The following is a 20,699-nucleotide window of genomic DNA, read 5'->3' on the forward strand; positions in this document are numbered from 1 at the left end:
GTCCATCCAGCATCAATACGTTGAATCAGAACGTCTCTATTGTTTATGTATTGTTATTTCTGTCTGTATGATTCCAGAAGTGTCCACCACAGAGCAGAGTCTCCAACTCCCAGCCTTCTGTCTGTGAAGAGTGACAGGTCTAAAGGCATTCCTCCTGACTTCAGTAACGAACCTGGACCTCCTGATTCACAGTATGTCAACCCTCCTATAAATATATACTACACTATAACACTGTAACACTAGACAATATACTATAACAATATACACTAGTCTATAACATATCTTATACTGACTATGAGATGGCGGGCAGCTGTGTTCTGCACTAGCTGTAAACGCCTGAGTGATGCCTGGTCGATGCCAATATACAAAGAGTTGCAATAATCTATTATTCATGAAATTAAAGCATGGATGAAGAAGAGGGTTTTAACGACGGAGCTGATTTGTTTATTAAGTTTGAAATCTTTATCAAAAATAAAACCAAGAGGGGGGACAGTGGCACAGTCGGTAGTGTTGTCGCCTCACAGCTAGAAGATCCTGGGTTCAATTCCCGCTTTGGGCGCTGGGGGTGTGTTCTCTCCTCTGCGTCATCAGAGCCCATACCCGAGGCGGGGTTGGCGAAAGGGCCTTTCTGTGTGGAGTTTGTATGTTCTCCCCGTTTCCCCTAGGGTATAGTACCCTCACATGTTCTCCCAGTGTCCCCTAGGGTAGGTACCCTCACATGTTCTCCCCGTGTCCACTAGGGTAGGTACCCTCACATGTTCTCCCCGTGTCCCCTAGGGTAGGTACCCTCACATGTTCTCCCCGTGTCCCCTAGGGTAGGTACCCTCACATGTTCTCCCCCCGTGTCCCCTACGGTAGGTACCCTCACAAAAAACATGCAGTAATCCTGGTCTCTAAACTACCTCCCCCTGGCCAGCCAGGGGGGCCTGATGGAGAGGAAAGGAACTTGTCGGAATAACGTGTTCTTTCCACGCTCTATGTCCGACCGGGGGAACTCTCCCCTGTCGGGTGAAAAGAAGCAGCTTGGTCATGCCGTTGCTCTCCCAGGTTGGCAGAGGAAGTGTAGTGCCCAGGATTACATTAGATAATTGACACCGGGTGAAAATCATGGGATAAAAAATTAGAAAAAAATAAATAAAACCAAGATTTCTAGGAAATGGGTGGATGTTAGAACTTAACACACCCAGGGAGCTAAAGGATATTATGGTCGGATGGTGGTAAAAAAACACATGATTTCAGTTTTGTTTGAATTGAGGGTGAGAAAGTTGACATTTTAAATAACTTATATAACTGAAATAGCTGTGGTCAATGCTTACAGCTGAATGTTTAGGTTTAAATTTATAAGCTTTTTGTTTGTTTTCAACTAAGAATAATCACGTTTGAGTAGAACTTCCTAGACTATGAAATTGCCAAGCCTGATATGATTGTCTATAAATCCTGTTGATCCTCTCTTTGTAACAGGGTTGATCATCACAGAGCAGTCTCTCCTGTACCCAGCTGTGTCTCCATGAAGAGTGACTCGTCCATGCATGGACTTATTGACTTCAAAGATGGACACCACTCTACTGATCAAAGGTTGAAACATGAACTCCATCTGGTGTCTGAATTGTGTACTCCAAGTCAAATCAAAACAAACTTTATTTCTAAAGCATCTATCTGAGCAGATCTAATGGGGAGGGGCAAAAATAGAATAATGTGTTCACGTTTTATAGTGCCGGTGAGAAGGCGGGCAGCTGTGTTCTGCACTAGCTGTAAACGCCTGAGTGACGCCTGGTCGATGCCAATATACAAAGAGTTGCAATCATTTTTTCTTGATGAAATCAAAGCATGGATAACCATCTCCAGCTGTTTTTAGGGGAGGTAGGATTTGACCGTGGCGATGATTGGAAGAAGAGAGTTTTAACGACGGAGCTGATTTTGTTTATTAAGTTTAAAATCTTTATAAAAAATAAAACCAAGATGGGGGACAGTGGCACAGTCGGTAGTGTTGTCGCCTCACAGCTAGAAGGTCCTGGGTTCGATTCCCGCTGTGGGCGCTGGGGGCGTGTTCTCTGCGTCATCAGAGCCCATACCCGAGGCGGGGTTGGCGAAAGGGCCTTTCTGTGTGGAGTTTGTATGTTCTCCCCGTTTCCCCTAGGGTAGGTATATGCTCACATGTTCTCCCCGTGTCCCCTAGGGTAGGTACCCTCACATGTTCTCCCCGTGTCCCCTAGGGTAGGTACCCTCACATGTTCTCCCAGTGTCCCCTAGGCCTAGGGTATAGTACCCTCACATGTTCTCCCCGTGTCCCCTAGGGTAGGTACCCTCACATGTTCTCCCCGTGTCCCCTAGGGTAGGTACCCTCACATGTTCTCCCCGTGTCCCCTAGGGTAGGTACCCTCACATGTTCTCCCCGTGTCCCCTAGGGTAGGTACCCTCACATGTTCTCCCCGTGTCCCTTAGGGTAGGTACCCTCACATGTTCTCCCCGTGTCCCCTAGGGTAGGTGCCCTCACAAAAACATGCAGTAATCCTGGTCGGAATGTGTTAAGGAGATAACTGTTACAATTGCTCAATTCAACAGACCCATTCAGGATTCTAAAAACGCCTTCTCAATCCTGACCTAAGTTTTAAGTGTTTAGAGAGGCACTTGTCTTTATCTCCTTGGGCAAATCATTCCATTGCACAGTTTGTACTACATGGAATACAAGCTACTGTTATGCTAATTACTGTCTGTTATTTACTTAGTATTATTTCTAGTAGTATTATTCACTGTCTCTGTTTATGTATTGTTATTTCTGTCTGTATGATTCCAGAAGTGTCCACCACAGAGCAGAGTCTCCAACTCCCAGCCTTCTGTCTGTGAAGAGTGACTGGTCTAAAGGATATGTTCCTGACTTCAGTAACGAACCTGGACCTCCTGATTCACAGTATGTCAACCCTCCTATAAATATATACAACACTATAACACTATAACACTATACAATATACAGTATAAAATATTTTATAGTGCCGGTGAGAAGGCGGGCAGCTGTGTTCTGCACTAGCTGTAAACGCCTGAGTGACGCCTGGTCGATGCCAATATACAAAGAGTTGCAATAATCTATTCTTGATGAAATCAAAGCATGGATAACCATCTCCAGCTGTTTTTAGGGGAGGTAGGATTTGACCGTGGCGATGATTGGAAGAAGAGAGTTTTAACGACGGAGCTGATTTGTTTATTAAGTTTCAAATCTTTATCAAAAATAAAACCAAGAGGGGGGACAGTGGCACAGTCGGTAGTGTTGTCGCCTCACAGCTAGAAGGTCCTGGGTTCGATTCCCGCTGTGGGCGCTGGCGGCGTGTTCTCTCCTCTGCGTCATCAGAGCCCATACCCGAGGCGGGGTTGGCGAAAGGGCCTTTCTGTGTGGAGTTTGTATGTTCTCCCCGTTTCCCCTAGGGTATAGTACCCTCACATGTTCTCCCAGTGTCCCCTAGGGTAGGTACCCTCACATGTTCTCCCCGTGTCCCCTAGGGTAGGTACCCTCACATGTTCTCCCAGTGTCCCCTAGGGTATAGTACCCTCACATGTTCTCCCCGTGTCCCCTAGGGTAGGTACCATCACATGTTCTCCCCGTGTCCCCTAGGGTAGATACCCTCACATGTTCTCCCCGTGTCCCCTAGGGTAGGTACCCTCACATGTTCTCCCCGTGTCCCCTAGGGTAGGTACCATCACATGTTCTCCCCGTGTCCCCTAGGGTAGATACCCTCACATGTTCTCCCTGTGTCCCCTAGGTTAGGTACTCTCACATGTTCTCCCCGTGTCCCCTACATTAGGTACCCTCCATAGACTGTAAAAAATATGGACAAAGCGTTCCCCGGGTCTAACATGAACGTAAAATGAAGCCTGTCAGTCCTTGTATTGTAAGTCGCCATCTTTCTAGATCCGTTTCGGCCCAGCTGGCCATTGGCTGGCCCAGACAACGAGGCGGGACTTCCTCCCTTCTTAGTTGGTTTTTATTTTGACTCGAGTGGGCGGGGAATCCCGATCATAGACTGTAACGGTAGCCACGCCCCTCAGAACATAGGCGGCTTTATGGTCATTCTTTTAATAAATGGGACCATCATTTTCCAAAATGAATATTATGACATTAGAAATGAGACTTTAAACTAATGACTGGAATCAGAAAGTATTCATGACCATGTTTATTAAGGTAATACAGTCTAGGTGAAGTTGGGCCCATATACATGGACTTCTATGGGGCTATGGGTTTTTTTGGGCCCAATGACAGCGCCACAACAGGCCATTATATGAACTTTCAGGAAATCCCGATTTCCTTAGTGGCTTCACAAAATATCTGTCTGACTGCCCCCCTGGTACCCTCACATGTTCTCCCCGTGTCCCCTAGGGTAGGTACCCTCACAAAAACATGCAGTAATCCTGGTCGGAATGTGTTAAGGAGATAACTGTTACAATTGCTCAATTCAACAGACACCTTTTAACCCATTCTAAAAACACCTTCTCAATCCTGACCTAAGTTTTAAGTGTTTAGAGAGGCACTTGTCTTTTTCTCCTTGGGCAAATCATTCCATTGCACAGTTTGTACTACATGGAATACAAGCTACTGTTATGCTAATTACTGTCTGTTATTTACTTAGTATTATTTCTAGTAGTATTATTCACTGTCTCTGTATATGTATTGTTATTTCTGTCTGTATGATTCCAGAAGTGCCCACCACAGAGCAGAGTCTCCAACTCCCAGCCTTCTGTCTGTGAAGAGTGACTGGTCTAAAGGATATGTTCCTGACTTCAGTAACGAACCTGGACCTCCTGATTCACAGTATGTCAACCCTCCTATAAATATATACAACACTATAACACTATACAATATACACTATAACATATTTTATAGTGCCGGTGAGAAGGCGGGCAGCTGTGTTCTGCACTAGCTGTAAACGCCTGAGTGACGCCTGGTCGATGCCAATATACAAAGAGTTGCAATAATCTATTCTTGATGAAATCAAAGCATGGATAACCATCTCCAGCTGTTTTTAGGGGAGGTAGGATTTGACCGTGGCGATGATTGGAAGAAGATAGTTTTAACGACGGAGCTGATTTGTTTATTAAGTTTAAAATGTATCAAAAATAAAACCAAGAGGGGGGACAGTGGCACAGTCGGTAGTGTTGTCGCCTCACAGCTAGAAGGTCCTGGGTTCGATTCCCGCTGTGGGCGCTGGGGGCGTGTTCTCTCCTCTGCGTCATCAGAGCCAGGGTTGGGAAGTAACGGATTACATGTAATCCGTTACTGTAATCAGAGTAAAAAAAAAACGTAACTGTAACGTCTTAGAGTACATTTTAAAATGTGTAATCTGGATTACAGTAACGGGGGTGTTGTAACGGGGGTTACATGAGGATTACATTCTCCCCTTCCCCTCATTAATTTTACAAACAAGTTATAAATTATTATAACACCAAACGGAATGGATTGGAGTTGAGCGCAGCGCGCACCTCCTGACTCTGTGTAAAATCCTCACAGTGGAGGCTGCTGCTGGCGGTGTTGCCAATTTGCGAGAGAAATAAGCAACCAGGTCTATGAAAACAAGCCCAAAAGAAGCGACTATAAAAGGCCACACGAGCAATTCAAAGCTATATATATCGTCCATTAAACAATGTGCATATTTATATATGTTGGCTATTTGAAAATAGACGATCTACAAGCTCACAACCGTTCTACCATTATTTACAAGCAACTTCAGAAAAATAAGCCCAATGTGGCTTATAATAATCAGACCAGGCAACACTGCAGAGATACTAGATAGGAGAGCATAATTATGATATATTGGATTAGGGATAAATAATAGCGCAGTCTTCTCTTTTAGGTCAAATACAATGAGGCTTTTTATTTAAAGAGTAGCCTACGGGGTATAAATATAATTGTATAGGGCTGAGTTATTTGTAGACTATATAAATTAGTCTTTGCTGTCTAGTCAATGTTTTAAACTCATGCCATGTCTATCTAAATGAGTGTCAGCCAGGAATGTCAAAAAGAGTTTTTATTTGCCACTTTGACCACACATGGATGAAGTTGTTGGTTGTCAAAGTTGTTGGTTGTCAAAGTTGTTGGTTGTTGTCAATCAAACAATCAAAATGGTTCTGTAGGTCAAGATGCATTTTTCTTATGATCTGTTATAAGTTGACACAATGACTCTACAGTAATGTAACTGTTCAGAGAGGTCAAATTCTTAACAATGAAATGACCTTAACCATATTTCAGTTGTCCTTATCTTAATTTCATAGGCTCAACATTCTTGTCTATCAATGGTAAAACTTGTATTATCTAATTAAATTGAGTTTGACTTAAAAGTAATCGAAAAGTAACTGAAAGTAACTTGTAGTTACTTTTTAAATGGAGTAATCGGGATTACGTTACTGACTACATTTTTTAGCAAGTAACTTGTAACTGTAGGGGATTCCTTTTTAAAAGTAACCCTCCCAACCCTGATCAGAGCCCATACCCGAGGCGGGGTTGGCGAAAGGGCCTTTCTGTGTGGAGTTTGTATGTTCTCCCTGTTTCCCCTAGGGTATAGTACCCTCACATGTTCTCCCAGTGTCCCCTAGGGTAGGTACCCTCACATGTTCTCCCCGTGTCCCCTAGGGTAGGTACCCTCACATGTTCTCCCAGTGTCCCCTAGGGTATAGTACCCTCACATGTTCTCCCAGTGTCCCCTAGGGTATAGTACCCTCACATGTTCTCCCAGTGTCCCCTAGGGTATAGTACCCTCACATGTTCTCCCAGTGTCCCCTAGGGTATAGTACCCTCACATGTTCTCCCCGTGTCCCCTAGGGTAGGTACCCTCACATGTTCTCCCAGTGTCCCCTAGGGTATAGTACCCTCACATGTTCTCCCAGTGTCCCCTAGGGTATAGTACCCTCACATGTTCTCCCCGTGTCCCCTAGGGTAGGTATCCTCTAGGGATGCACCGAAAATTCGGCCACCGAAAATATTCGGCCGAAAATGGCTAAAAATGTATTTTCGGCCTATTCGGTTTCGGCTCAAATAGGCCGAAAATATATCACCGAATAGTCAAAACACCGGGTCGGTATAAACACAACACGCGATTGTCTTGAACGTAACCAGAGCGCTCCGCATCTACCTCTCTCTCTCTCCCAACTTCAGTCTCCCCCCCCCACACACACACACACACACACAGCGTCAAGTTGCTCTGTGCTGTGGCTGCGATGCGCTCCGCGAAATCTGCGCGCTCATCAACAGGTCCCAAAACATGGTATTTGTGAAAACCGCCACTGTCTATTCTTTTGTCGTATGACAAAAAATGCTCCCCAATGTCTGAATCTGTGAGTTTGCAGGCAGGCTACGACGAACACTAGCAGTAGCTTGCTCGTTAGCTCCTCAAATTAGTTCCACCTGTGTGTAATCTCAGCAGCGCATTGAAGTGGGCACAGGCAGGGCAAAAGCAGAAGCAGAACGTCCGTGAACGTTTTGCTTAACAATGATCAGTTGTTCAGTGCTGTTTAACTTTGGCAATATGTGATACTAGAGCCTAGAGAACATGCTAATATGGCTGCTAAATAAGAACGTTTTCCCCTATCAGCTAGCATGCTAGTGTGTGTGTGTGTGTGTGTGTGTGTGTGTGTGTGTGTGTGTGTGTGTGTGTGTGTGTGTGTGTGTGTGTGTGTGTGTGTGTGTGTGTGTGTGTGTGTTTGTGTGTTTGTGCGTGCGTGTGCGTGCCCACACACTGTGTAGGACAGTGGTTCCCATAAATTATAGATAGTTAGGAAGTAAACCAAGTGGGGCCGGTCTGTAACAGAGTGCAAAAATGGAACCAAATACACTCTCAAAATTTACATTGATTTTTACAATAGAAATAAAAATAAATTGGGGTCCCAGAGATAGAAATGGGAAGAAAGACAGTCAGCTATACACAGTCAACATTACAGATTACAGTATCATTACAAGTACAAGGAATGGCAATGAAATCAAATTGTATTAAAAAGGGGGTAAAATATTAATTTTGAAGGAGTATTCATTTTTATTGTCTTTATTGTTAGTTACAACATGCCTACAATAACTTGAAGCATTTTTTTTTAAAGGTAATTGCAAAAAAGGTGGCATAATCCGATTAATCGTTTAAATAATCGCCCGATGAATCGATTATGAAAATCCATAATCATGTCTTTTGCCATAATCAGGTAGCTTTACAACAAAGCTGTATTCGGCTATTCGGTATTCGGTTTTCGGCCAACTGTTTCCTATATTCGGTATTCGGTTTCGGCCAAGAATTTCCCTTTCGGTGCATCCCTAGTACCCTCACATGTTCTCCCAGTGTCCCCTAGGGTAGGTACCCTCACATGTTCTCCCCGTGTCCCCTAGGGTAGGTACCCTCACATGTTCTCCCTGTGTCCCCTAGGGTAGGTACCCTCACATGTTCTCCCTGTGTCCCCTAGGGTAGGTACCCTCACATGTCCCCCCCGTGTCCACTAGGGTAGGTACCCTCACATATTCTCCCTGTGTCCCCTAGGGTAGGTACCCTCACATGTTCTCCCCGTTTCCCCTAGGTTAGGTACCCTCACATGTTCTCCCCGTGTCCCCTAGGGTAGGTACCCTCACATGTTCTCCCCGTTTCCCCTAGGTTAGGTACCCTCACATGTTCTCCCCGTGTCCCCAAGGGTAGGTACCCTCACATGTTCTCCCCGTGTCCCCTAGGGTAGGTACCCTCACATGTTCTCCCCGTGTCCCCTAGGGTAGGTACCCTCACATGTTCTCCCCGTGTCCCCTAGGGTAGGTACCCTCACATGTTCTCCCCGTGTCCCCTAGGGTAGGTACCCTCACAATATACAAAGAGTTGCAATAATCTATTCTTGATGAAATCAAAGCATGGATAACCATCTCCAGCTGTTTTAAGGGGAGGTATGATTTGACCGTGGCGATGATTGCAAGAAGAGAGTTTGAACGACGGAGCTGATTTGTTTATTAAGTTTAAAATCTTTATCAAAAATAAAACCAAGAGGGGGGACAGTGGCACAGTCGGTAGTGTTGTCGCCTCACAGCTAGAAGGTCCTGGGTTCGATTCCCGCTGTGGGCGCTGGGGGCGTGTTCTCTCCTCTGCGTCATCAGAGCCCATACCCGAGGCGGGGTTGGCGAAAGGGCCTTTCTGTGTGGAGTTTGTATGTTCTCCCCGGTACCCTCACATGTTCTCCCCGTGTCCCCTAGGGTAGGTACCCTCACATGTTCTCCCAGTGTCCCCTAGGGTATAGTACCATCACATGTTCTCCCCGTGTCCCCTAGGGTATATACCCTCACATGTTCTCCCTGTGTCCCCTAGGTTAGGTACTCTCACATGTTCTCCCCGTGGCCCCTACATTAGGTACCCTCCATAGACTGTAAAAAATATGGACAAAGCGTTCCCCGGGTCTAACATGAACGTAAAATGAAGCCTGTCAGTCCTTGTATTGTAAGTCGCCATCTTTCTAGATCCGTTTCGGCCCAGCTGGCCATTGGCTGGCCCAGACAACGAGGCGGGACTTCCCCCCTTCTTAGTTGGTTTTTATTTTGACTCGAGTGGGCGGGGAATCCCGATCATAGACTGTAACGGTAGCCACGCCCCTCAGAACATAGGCGGCTTTATGGTCATTCTTTTAATAAATGGGACCATCATTTTCCAAAATGAATATTATGACATTAGAAATGAGACTTTAAACTAATGACTGGAATCAGAAAGTATTCATGACCATGTTTATTAAGGTAATACAGTCTAGGTGAAGTTGGCCCATATACATGGACTTCTATGGGGCTATGGGTTTTTTTGGGCCCAATGACAGCGCCACAACAGGCCATTATATGAACTTTCAGGAAATCCCGATTTCCTTAGTGGCTTCACAAAATATCTGTCTGACTGCCCCCCTGGTACCCTCACATGTTCTCCCCGTGTCCCCTAGGGTAGGTACCCTCACAAAAACATGCAGTAATCCTGGTCGGAATGTGTTAAGGAGATAACTGTTACAATTGCTCAATTCAACAGACACCTTTTAACCCATTCTAAAAACACCTTCTCAATCCTGACCTAAGTTTTAAGTGTTTAGAGAGGCACTTGTCTTTTTCTCCTTGGGCAAATCATTCCATTGCACAGTTTGTACTACATGGAATACAAGCTACTGTTATGCTAATTACTGTCTGTTATTTACTTAGTATTATTTCTAGTAGTATTATTCACTGTCTCTGTATATGTATTGTTATTTCTGTCTGTATGATTCCAGAAGTGTCCACCACAGAGCAGAGTCTCCAACTCCCAGCCTTCTGTCTGTGAAGAGTGACTGGTCTAAAGGATATGTTCCTGACTTCAGTAACGAACCTGGACCTCCTGATTCACAGTATGTCAACCCTCCTATAAATATATACAACACTATAACACTGTAACACTATACAATATACTATAACACTATACAATATACACTATAACATATTTTATAGTGCCGGTGAGAAGGCGGGCAGCTGTGTTCTGCACTAGCTGTAAACGCCTGAGTGACGCCTGGTCGATGCCAATATACAAAGAGTTGCAATAATCTATTCTTGATGAAATCAAAGCATGGATAACCATCTCCAGCTGTTTTTAGGGGAGGTAGGATTTGACTGTGGTGATGATTGGAAGAAGATAGTTTTAACGACGGAGCTGATTTGTTTATTAAGTTTAAAATGTATCAAAAATCAAACCAAGAGGGGGGACAGTGGCACAGTCGGTAGTGTTGTCGCCTCACAGCTAGAAGGTCCTGGGTTCGATTCCCGCTGTGGGCGCTGGGGGCGTGTTCTCTCCTCTGCGTCATCAGAGCCCATACCCGAGGCGGGGTTGGCGAAAGGGCCTTTCTGTGTGGAGTTTGTATGTTCTCCCTGTTTCCCCTAGGGTATAGTACCCTCACATGTTCTCCCAGTGTCCCCTAGGGTAGGTACCCTCACATGTTCTCCCCGTGTCCCCTAGGGTAGGTACCCTCACATGTTCTCCCAGTGTCCCCTAGGGTATAGTACCCTCACATGTTCTCCCAGTGTCCCCTAGGGTATAGTACCCTCACATGTTCTCCCCGTGTCCCCTAGGGTAGGTACCCTCACATGTTCTCCCTGTGTCCCCTAGGGTAGGTACCCTCACATGTTCTCCCTGTGTCCACTAGGGTAGGTACCCTCACATATTCTCCCCGTGTCCCCTAGGGTAGGTACCCTCACATGTTCTCCCCGTGTCCCCTAGGGTAGGTACCCTCACATGTTCTCCCCGTGTCCCCTAGGGTAGGTACCATCACATGTTCTCCCCGTGTCCCCTATGGTAGATACCCTCACATGTTCTCCCTGTGTCCCCTAGGTTAGGTACTCTCACATGTTCTCCCCGTGTCCCCTACATTAGGTACCCTCCATAGACTGTAAAAAATATGGACAAAGCGTTCCCCGGGTCTAACATGAACGTAAAATGAAGCCTGTCAGTCCTTGTATTGTAAGTCGCCATCTTTCTAGATCCGTTTCGGCCCAGCTGGCCATTGGCTGGCCCAGACAACGAGGAGGGACTTCCCCCCTTCTTAGTTGGTTTTTATTTTGACTCGAGTGGGCGGGGAATCCCGATCATAGACTGTAACGGTAGCCACGCCCCTCAGAACATAGGCGGCTTTATGGTCATTCTTTTAATAAATGGGACCATCATTTTCCAAAATGAATATTATGACATTAGAAATTAGACTTTAAACTAATGACTGGAATCAGAAAGTATTCATGACCATGTTTATTAAGGTAATACAGTCTAGGTGAAGTTGGGCCCATATACATGGACTTCTATGGGGCTATGGGTTTTTTTGGGCCCAATGACAGCGCCACAACAGGCCATTATATGAACTTTCAGGAAATCCCGATTTCCTTAGTGGCTTCACAAAATATCTGTCTGACTGCCCCCCTGGTACCCTCACATGTTCTCCCCGTGTCCCCTAGGGTAGGTACCCTCACATGTTCTCCCCGTGTCCCCTAGGGTAGGTACCCTCACAAAAACATGCAGTAATCCTGCTCGGAATGTGTTAAGGAGATAACTGTTACAATTGCTCAATTCAACAGACACCTTTTAACCCATTCTAAAAACACCTTCTCAATCCTGACCTAAGTTTTAAGTGTTTAGAGAGGCACTTGTCTTTTTCTCCTTGGGCAAATCATTCCATTGCACAGTTTGTACTACATGGAATACAAACTACTGTTATGCTAATTACTGTCTGTTATTTACTTAGTATTATTTCTAGTAGTATTATTCACTGTCTCTGTTTATGTATTGTTATTTCTGTCTGTATGATTCCAGAAGTGTCCACCACAGAGCAGAGTCTCCAACTCCCAGCCTTCTGTCTGTGAAGAGTGACAGGTCTAAAGGCATTCCTCCTGAATTCAGTAACGAACCTGGACCTCCTGATTCACAGTATGTCAACCCTCCTATAAATATATACAACACTATAACACTATACAATATACACTATAACATATTTTATAGTGCCGGTGAGAAGGCGGGCAGCTGTGTTCTGCTCTAGCTGTAAACGCCTGAGTGACGCCTGGTCGATGCCAATATACAAAGAGTTGCAATAATCTATTCTTGATGAAATCAAAGCATGGATAACCATCTCCAGCTGTTTTTAGGGGAGGTAGGATTTGACCGTGGCGATGATTGGAAGAAGAGAGTTTTAACGACGGAGCTGATTTTGTTTATTAAGTTTAAAATCTTTATAAAAAATAAAACCAAGAGGGGGGACAGTGGCACAGTCGGTAGTGTTTTCGCCTCACAGCTAGAAGGTCCTGGGTTCGATTCCCGCTGTGGGCGCTGGGGCGTGTTCTCTCCTCTGCGTCATCAGAGCCCATACCCGAGGCGGGGTTGGCGAAAGGGCCTTTCTGTGTGGAGTTTGTATGTTCTCCTTGTTTCCCCTAGGGTAGGTACCCTCACATGTTCTCCCAGTGTCCCCTAGGGTAGGTACCCTCACATGTTCTCCCCGTGTCCCCTAGGGTAGGTACCCTCACATGTTCTCCCAGTGTCCCCTAGGGTATAGTACCCTCACATGTTCTCCCAGTGTCCCCTAGGGTATAGTACCCTCACATGTTCTCCCCGTGTCCCCTAGGGTAGGTACCCTCACATGTTCTCCCCGTGTCCCCTAGGGTAGGTACCCTCACATGTTCTCCCCGTGTCCCCTAGGGTAGGTACCCTTACATGTTCTCCCCGTGTCCCCTAGGGTAGGTACCCTCACATGTTCTCCCCGTGTCCCCTAGGGTAGGTACCCTCACATGTTCTCCCCGTTTCCCCTAGGTTAGGTACCCTCACATGTTCTCCCCGTGTCCCCAAGGGTAGGTACCCTCACATGTTCTCCCCGTGTCCCCTATAGGGTAGGTACCCTCACATGTTCTCCCCGTGTCCCCTAGGGTAGGTACCCTCACATGTTCTCCCCGTGTCCCCTAGGGTAGGTACCCTCACATGTTCTCCCCGTGTCCCCTAGGGTAGGTACCCTCACATGTTCTCCCCGTGTCCCCTAGGGTAGGTACCCTCACAATATACAAAGAGTTGCAATAATCTATTCTTGATGAAATCAAAGCATGGATAACCATCTCCAGCTGTTTTAAGGGGAGGTAGGATTTGACCGTGGCGATGATTGCAAGAAGAGAGTTTGAACGACGGAGCTGATTTGTTTATTAAGTTTAAAATCTTTATCAAAAATAAAACCAAGAGGGGGGACAGTGGCACAGTCGGTAGTGTTGTCGCCTCACAGCTAGAAGGTCCTGGGTTCGATTCCCGCTGTGGGCGCTGGGGGCGTGTTCTCTCCTCTGCGTCATCAGAGCCCATACCCGAGGCGGGTTTGGCGAAAGGGCCTTTCTGTGTGGAGTTTGTATGTTCTCCCCGTTTCCCCTAGGGTATAGTACCCTCACATGTTCTCCCAGTGTCCCCTAGGGTAGGTACCCTCACATGTTCTCCCCGTGTCCCCTAGGGTAGGTACCCTCACATGTTCTCCCCGTGTCCCCTAGGGTAGGTACCCTCACATGTTCTCCCAGTGTCCCCTAGGGTATAGTACCCTCACATGTTCTCCCAGTGTCCCCTAGGGTAGGTACCCTCACATGTTCTCCCCGTGTCCCCTAGGGTAGGTACCCTCACATGTTCTCCCAGTGTCCCCTAGGGTATAGTACCCTCACATGTTCTCCCCGTGTCCCCTAGGGTAGGTACCATCACATGTTCTCCCCGTGTCCCCTAGGGTAGATACCCTCACATGTTCTCCCCGTGTCCCCTAGGGTAGGTACCCTCACATGTTCTCCCCGTGTCCCCTAGGGTAGGTACCATCACATGTTCTCCCCGTGTCCCCTAGGGTAGATACCCTCACATGTTCTCCCTGTGTCCCCTAGGTTAGGTACTCTCACATGTTCTCCCCGTGTCCCCTACATTAGGTACCCTCCATAGACTGTGAAAAATATGGACAAAGCGTTCCCCGGGTCTAACATGAACGTACAATGAAGCCTGTCAGTCCTTGTATTGTAAGTCGCCATCTTTCTAGATCCGTTTCGGCCCAGCTGGCCATTGGCTGGCCCAGACAACGAGGCGGGACTTCCCCCCTTCTTAGTTGGTTTTTATTTTGACTCGAGTGGGCGGGGAATCCCGATCATAGACTGTAACGGTAGCCACGCCCCTCAGAACATAGGCGGCTTTATGGTCATTCTTTTAATAAATGGGACCATCATTTTCCAAAATGAATATTATGACATTAGAAATGAGACTTTAAACTAATGACTGGAATCAGAAAGTATTCATGACCATGTTTATTAAGGTAATACAGTCTAGGTGAAGTTGGGCCCATATACATGGACTTCTATGGGGCTATGGGTTTTTTTGGGCCCAATGACAGCGCCACAACAGGCCATTATATGAACTTTCAGGAAATCCCGATTTCCTTAGTGGCTTCACAAAATATCTGTCTGACTGCCCCCCTGGTACCCTCACATGTTCTCCCCGTGTCCCCTAGGGTAGGTACCCTCACAAAAACATGCAGTAATCCTGGTCGGAATGTGTTAAGGAGATAACTGTTACAATTGCTCAATTCAACAGACACCTTTTAACCCATTCTAAAAACACCTTCTCAATCCTGACCTAAGTTTTAAGTGTTTAGAGAGGCACTTGTCTTTTTCTCCTTGGGCAAATCATTCCATTGCACAGTTTGTACTACATGGAATACAAGCTACTGTTATGCTAATTACTGTCTGTTATTTACTTAGTATTATTTCTAGTAGTATTATTCACTGTCTCTGTATATGTATTGTTATTTCTGTCTGTATGATTCCAGAAGTGTCCACCACAGAGCAGAGTCTCCAACTCCCAGCCTTCTGTCTGTGAAGAGTGACTGGTCTAAAGGATATGTTCCTGACTTCAGTAACGAACCTGGACCTCCTGATTCACAGTATGTCAACCCTCCTATAAATATATACAACACTATAACACTGTAACACTATACAATATACTATAACACTATACAATATACACTATAACATATTTTATAGTGCCGGTGAGAAGGCGGGCAGCTGTGTTCTGCACTAGCTGTAAACGCCTGAGTGACGCCTGGTCGATGCCAATATACAAAGAGTTGCAATAATCTATTCTTGATGAAATCAAAGCATGGATAACCATCTCCAGCTGTTTTTAGGGGAGGTAGGATTTGACCGTGGCGATGATTGGAAGAAGAGAGTTTTAACGACGGAGCTGATTTGTTTATTAAGTTTAAAATGTATCAAAAATAAAACCAAGAGGGGGGACAGTGGCACAGTCGGTAGTGTTGTCGCCTCACAGCTAGAAGGTCCTGGGTTCGATTCCCGCTGTGGGCGCTGGGGGCGTGTTCTCTCCTCTGCGTCATCAGAGCCCATACCCGATGTCAGGGGGTAACCGGCTAGCCGGTTAGCCGACCGTTAAGAAATATCCGAGTATGCTTATCAGCTTTACGGTTAATTTGCATGATAATAAATGCGTGTTCTGATCTTAAATCCCTTTATTTTAGATTGTTTTTAGTAATAGTACAACATAAACATTACAGAGACTGTAGTTGTCACTGTACAATACTGTACAAAACAGTTGTCATGTTGCACACATGCCTAAAATTGCTGTTATTTGCGCCGCCCAGCTCGTCACACTCCAGGCTGCATGAACAGCGCTGCTCGGGCGCTGTTTTCTGCCCCCTCAATGTCCCAAAGTTCTCCCCACACTGGCACGGCTTACGGCTATCAAGTTAGCCATGTGCTATCCATGTTTGAGGGGTTTCTCGTCAGCGAAAGGTCAAGAAACAGAACACGGTGACATGCATGCTGATCGTCCTTAATAATTAAAAAAGGCTTAGCCCATGATGCGTCCAGTGGCTTTATAGTTGGACTATAGGCTGCTCAGATCTGGACTGGACTTATTTATGTTTTGGAATAGAACCGGCGGACCTCTGTACTGTAGACGCGCAGATGCATGCGTGCAGATGTGATGCGTTGTTTATTGATGATTAAGCCTACAACAATTTATTTATATTGTTAAATGTTGCTTTAACAACATTTAGTTTGTCTTTTAAAAAGGAGCATAAATACATTTATACCATTCGTCTACCAACTTTAATTATGTAGCCTATACTATGCATATTACATTTGGGGTAAAAAAAAAAAAAAAAAAAAACAACCGTTAATTAACCGGCTGGAAAATTAACCGTTAGATACATATGTATCTATATGTATATATTCTATTGTCTTCATCTATATGTATCCATATATTCTATTGTCTTCATATATATATGTATCTATATGTATATATTCTATTGTCTTCATCTATATGTATATATTCTATTGTCTTCATCTATATGTATCTATTCTATTGTCTTCATCTATATGTATATATTCTATTGTCTTCATCTATATGTATATATTCTATTGTCTTCATCTATATGTATATATTCTATTGTCTTCATCTATATGTATATATTCTATTGTCTTCATCTCCACAGAGAGACATTCAGAAACACACCTGGACAGAAGACATTCAGTCGAACCACACCTGGACACAGTAAGACTGGACACATTTTACACCAACATTTTATTTCAATGAATGGAATGTTTAAATAGCAGCAGACTCATCAGATTAAATATACTCGTTGTATTCCTGTCTCAATGTCCAAATACTGATGATAAACACATACATTTAGACTAAAAAAGAGAGACAGCGAAATGCCTTCACGACTGACGACCTATGTCGCGACGTATATTTTTCCGTCGCAACGTATATTCGAGTACGTCCTGGCGTAAATATCAATTCGTCCCGGCAGAACGGACTCGTCGCGGCTATATCTACCCGTTTGCGACCTAGTAGTTTGACTATTCTTTTACGTCGCGACAGAACGGGACACGTCACGGCTATATCTACCCTTCTCGACGTAAAAGGTAATTCGTTGTGGCGTGTGTGGACTCGTCGCAACAGAACGGAACTCGTCGCGGCTATATCTACCCTTCTCGACGTAAAAGGTAATTCGTTGTGGCGTGTGTGGACTCGTCGCAACAGAACGGAACCCGTTGTGGCGTGAGCTGGCCTCGTCGCGACAGAACGTGACTCGTCGCGGCTATATCTACCCGTTTGCGACGTAATGGTTGACTTTGTTATATGCCCGGTGCGCGGTGCCCTGCGCGGTGCCCTGCGCTGCCCTACGCCCACCGCGTGCACCTTGCCGGTCCGCCCTGCGCCCTGTGGCCTGGCACGTGTGCACGTGTGCCAGGCCACCGCGTGCACCTTGCCGGTCCGTGGAGCCCTTCGCCGTCCCCAGGCGACCCTGGGGACGGCGAAGGGCTCCAGAGCTGTCACATGCCCACCGAAAATAGCAGATCTACCAGCTCCTCTCCTACATACGGGATGGCCCGACCCGCGTCTGTGGACCCCTGGGGGGGTGTGTGTGTGAGCGTCTGAGCTCCTATCTGTGTGCCTCCCCCCCCCCCCCCCCACCCCATGTGGACCCTTGCAGGGGGCGGGTCGGGGGGTCCCCCTATGCACTTTGTGTAGATGCTGCGTATCGCCTCATACTGAAAAAATTACTATTTTACGCACAGCGCAAGGCAATATGTGATTACGATCGTCCTTCTGGGGGGGGGGGGGGGGGGGGGGGGGGCTGGCCTACACAATAGATAACCTACCCTGGCCAACACAATAGATAACCTACAAGGACATATGAATTTAATTTATATACACGGCTATATTAATTTAGCCGATCATCAAAGCTCACCGCGCTCGTATAGCGCATTGACTGTCTGTCTGTCTGTCTGTCTGTCTGTCTGTCTGTCTGTCTGTCTGTCTGTCTGTCTGTCTGTCTGTCTGTCTGTGTCTCAATGACTTGCCTTAGGCGGATAATATAGACTACAAGTACTTTATTAAAGTAAAGTAAAAAAGTGAGTTCTCATTGCGTTCTCTGCGTCGTAGCGCATGCAGATAGGCAGATAGGGGGGGGGGCAGTTCTATAGGCAAGGGCAGAAGGTTCCTATAACGACAGTGGGTGCGTGCCCACCTTAGAGTAGCCTATATATTTTAAGGCACCCGCCCCGCAACTTATTATTATTGGCTTATTATTTTGCCACCAGCGGAGTTGACGGTTGACGCCGTTGTCTAGTATAGACTATAGGCCTGTGCCAGGATGATTTTAAATAAATATGTCTCTGTCTCTGCGTCTCTAGAGCTATAACATATATACTGTAGCACACATCATGTGTGACACATGTGCACACACACACACACACACACACACACACACACACACACACACACACACACACACACACACCGAGTACTAAGTATAAGTAGCATATAGGGTACGGCTCTAAAAACATTAAATACTGCGGGAGCATTACACTAAACAAAGTTGGATTTGTACATTGCAGAAACGTAACATAACGTAAGTGTTCTTATTATTGTCCGTCTGGGTTTTATAATGCAGTGTGAGTCCGCTCCGCGATAGCCGATCTGCAAGCTCACAACGCGTTGCGCTGATTGACAGTGCACGTGCAGCAGCTACTGTATAGAATTATATTTAAGTAGGCTACTTTTTTGTGTGACGTCTGTGTGTTATTGACTTCTTGTTCCTTAATGTGCAGGTTTATCAGAGCGATATAGTGCAGCTGTGAGTGAGTAGGCCTATAGCTGCTGCTGCTGCGTCCGTGCACCAATAGAGCGACCGCGGCAGCGGCACGTATGCTTGAAATATTAAATAAAAATATGTTGGGCTTCCGGGCGTCCGTTTCTGGACTGTACCAACGGGCTTAGGGCCGGACGGTCCCTTAACTCCACGGGCCCCTATATTTTAGGCCCGTGCAGGGCTCTAGTGTGTGTGTGTGTGTGTGTGTGTGTGTGTGTGTGTGTGTGTGTGTGTGTGTGTGTCGCATGCGTGCGTAAAGTTAGTAGGCTATCAGAAGCAGCAACCATGCAGAGCTATACCAATCAGATTAAATAGGCTATATGCCTTAAACGTTTGACAAGCAATATTAAAAATACAAATCCACAAGCTCGAAAACCACCTGACGGGCCGCCCAAACGGGTCCGGGGACCCCCGGGCGGTACGGGTCACCGTAGACCCTTGGGGATCAAGGGGGGCCACGGGTGTCCACGTTTGCGGAGACGCTGCCTTCATATTAGCCTACTTAAATAACAAGCAGCTGATCTACAATTGACAATTTGACATGTCATTGCGTCGTATTCTGTCTTTCTTTCACGCACGCACGCACGCAGACATGTCACAGACCACCACATAACCATATTTGTATGGCCATATCGTTTATAGGCCTTATAGCTGAATAGCGCCGGCCGTCGGGGGTTCATTTGGTTCCAACCGTCCCATTATGGTCAACACTTATGATATGCTATTGCATTCTTCCAACTAAAGATTTAAATATTAATCTGAAAAAATGACATGGCACGGACTGGCTCAGAAAATCTCCCTGCATCATTATATCAAAACCAGGCCTATACTGAATGTAGGCAATTGAATTCCATGACTTTTGTTTCAATCAACTGAACTAGACCAATAAAATAGTAGGCTAGTATTTATGTTTTTCGTTAATAATAATGCATGCTAATTATTATTGAACGGTAAGTACGCTGGTATGTATACGCTATGGTATACACTATAAGCTTGTAGATCTGTTTATTTTAAGCATGCCGCCGCATTCTGTCAGAATCTCGTGTGTGTTATTATTGAACCATTTCATTTCATGTCTGTCTGTCTGTCTGTCTGTCTGTCTGTCTGTCTGTCTGTCTGTCTGTCTGTCGGCATCTGATCTACAAGCTCACGCATCGCAGCGGACAGCGGTTGATTATCGCTGGGCCGCAGCGGGTCTATATCGCCTAATGTATCATACAGCGAATGAAAGCAAACGTGTGTGTGTGTGTGTGTGTGTGTGTGTGTGTGTGTGTGTGTGTGTGTGTGTGTGTGTGTGTGTGTGTGTGTGTGTGTGTGTGTGTGTGTGTGTGTGTGTGTGTGTGTGTGTGTGTGTCGCGTGTGCGTGTGCGTGCGAACTTCATGACAGTGGTGCAGCATTACATTGTATTTTGATTTGAAATAAATAATGATGAATAGATGTCTATACTGTTGCTTGTGTGTGTGTTATGCTATAGGGTTAGCTGGAACACACGCCCTGTATGATCTGTGGTGCGCATCTACAAGCTCCAAGTGTTGCGTCCACATGCAGCGCGTTGTGA

At 45.9% G+C, this 20,699-nt stretch overlaps 1 protein-coding gene across 1 annotated transcript in view; it reads left to right on the forward strand.

Annotated features, from left to right (window-relative positions):
- The window catches only part of LOC310867383 (NLR family CARD domain-containing protein 3-like), an 86,579-nt gene that overhangs the window by 7,894 nt on the left and 57,986 nt on the right, over positions 1 to 20,699 (forward strand). Inside the window, exons 3-4 of the mRNA XM_083777421.1 lie at positions 81 to 191; positions 16,975 to 17,003. Of these exons, the coding sequence (XP_083633547.1) occupies positions 81 to 191; positions 16,975 to 17,003 (140 nt within the window). The remainder of the gene's footprint in view (positions 1 to 80; positions 192 to 16,974; positions 17,004 to 20,699) is intronic.

Source organism: Protomyctophum parallelum (assembly GCF_964188405.1).
Source record: "Protomyctophum parallelum genome assembly, chromosome: 11".
NCBI classification, from domain to species: domain Eukaryota; kingdom Metazoa; phylum Chordata; class Actinopteri; order Myctophiformes; family Myctophidae; genus Protomyctophum; species Protomyctophum parallelum.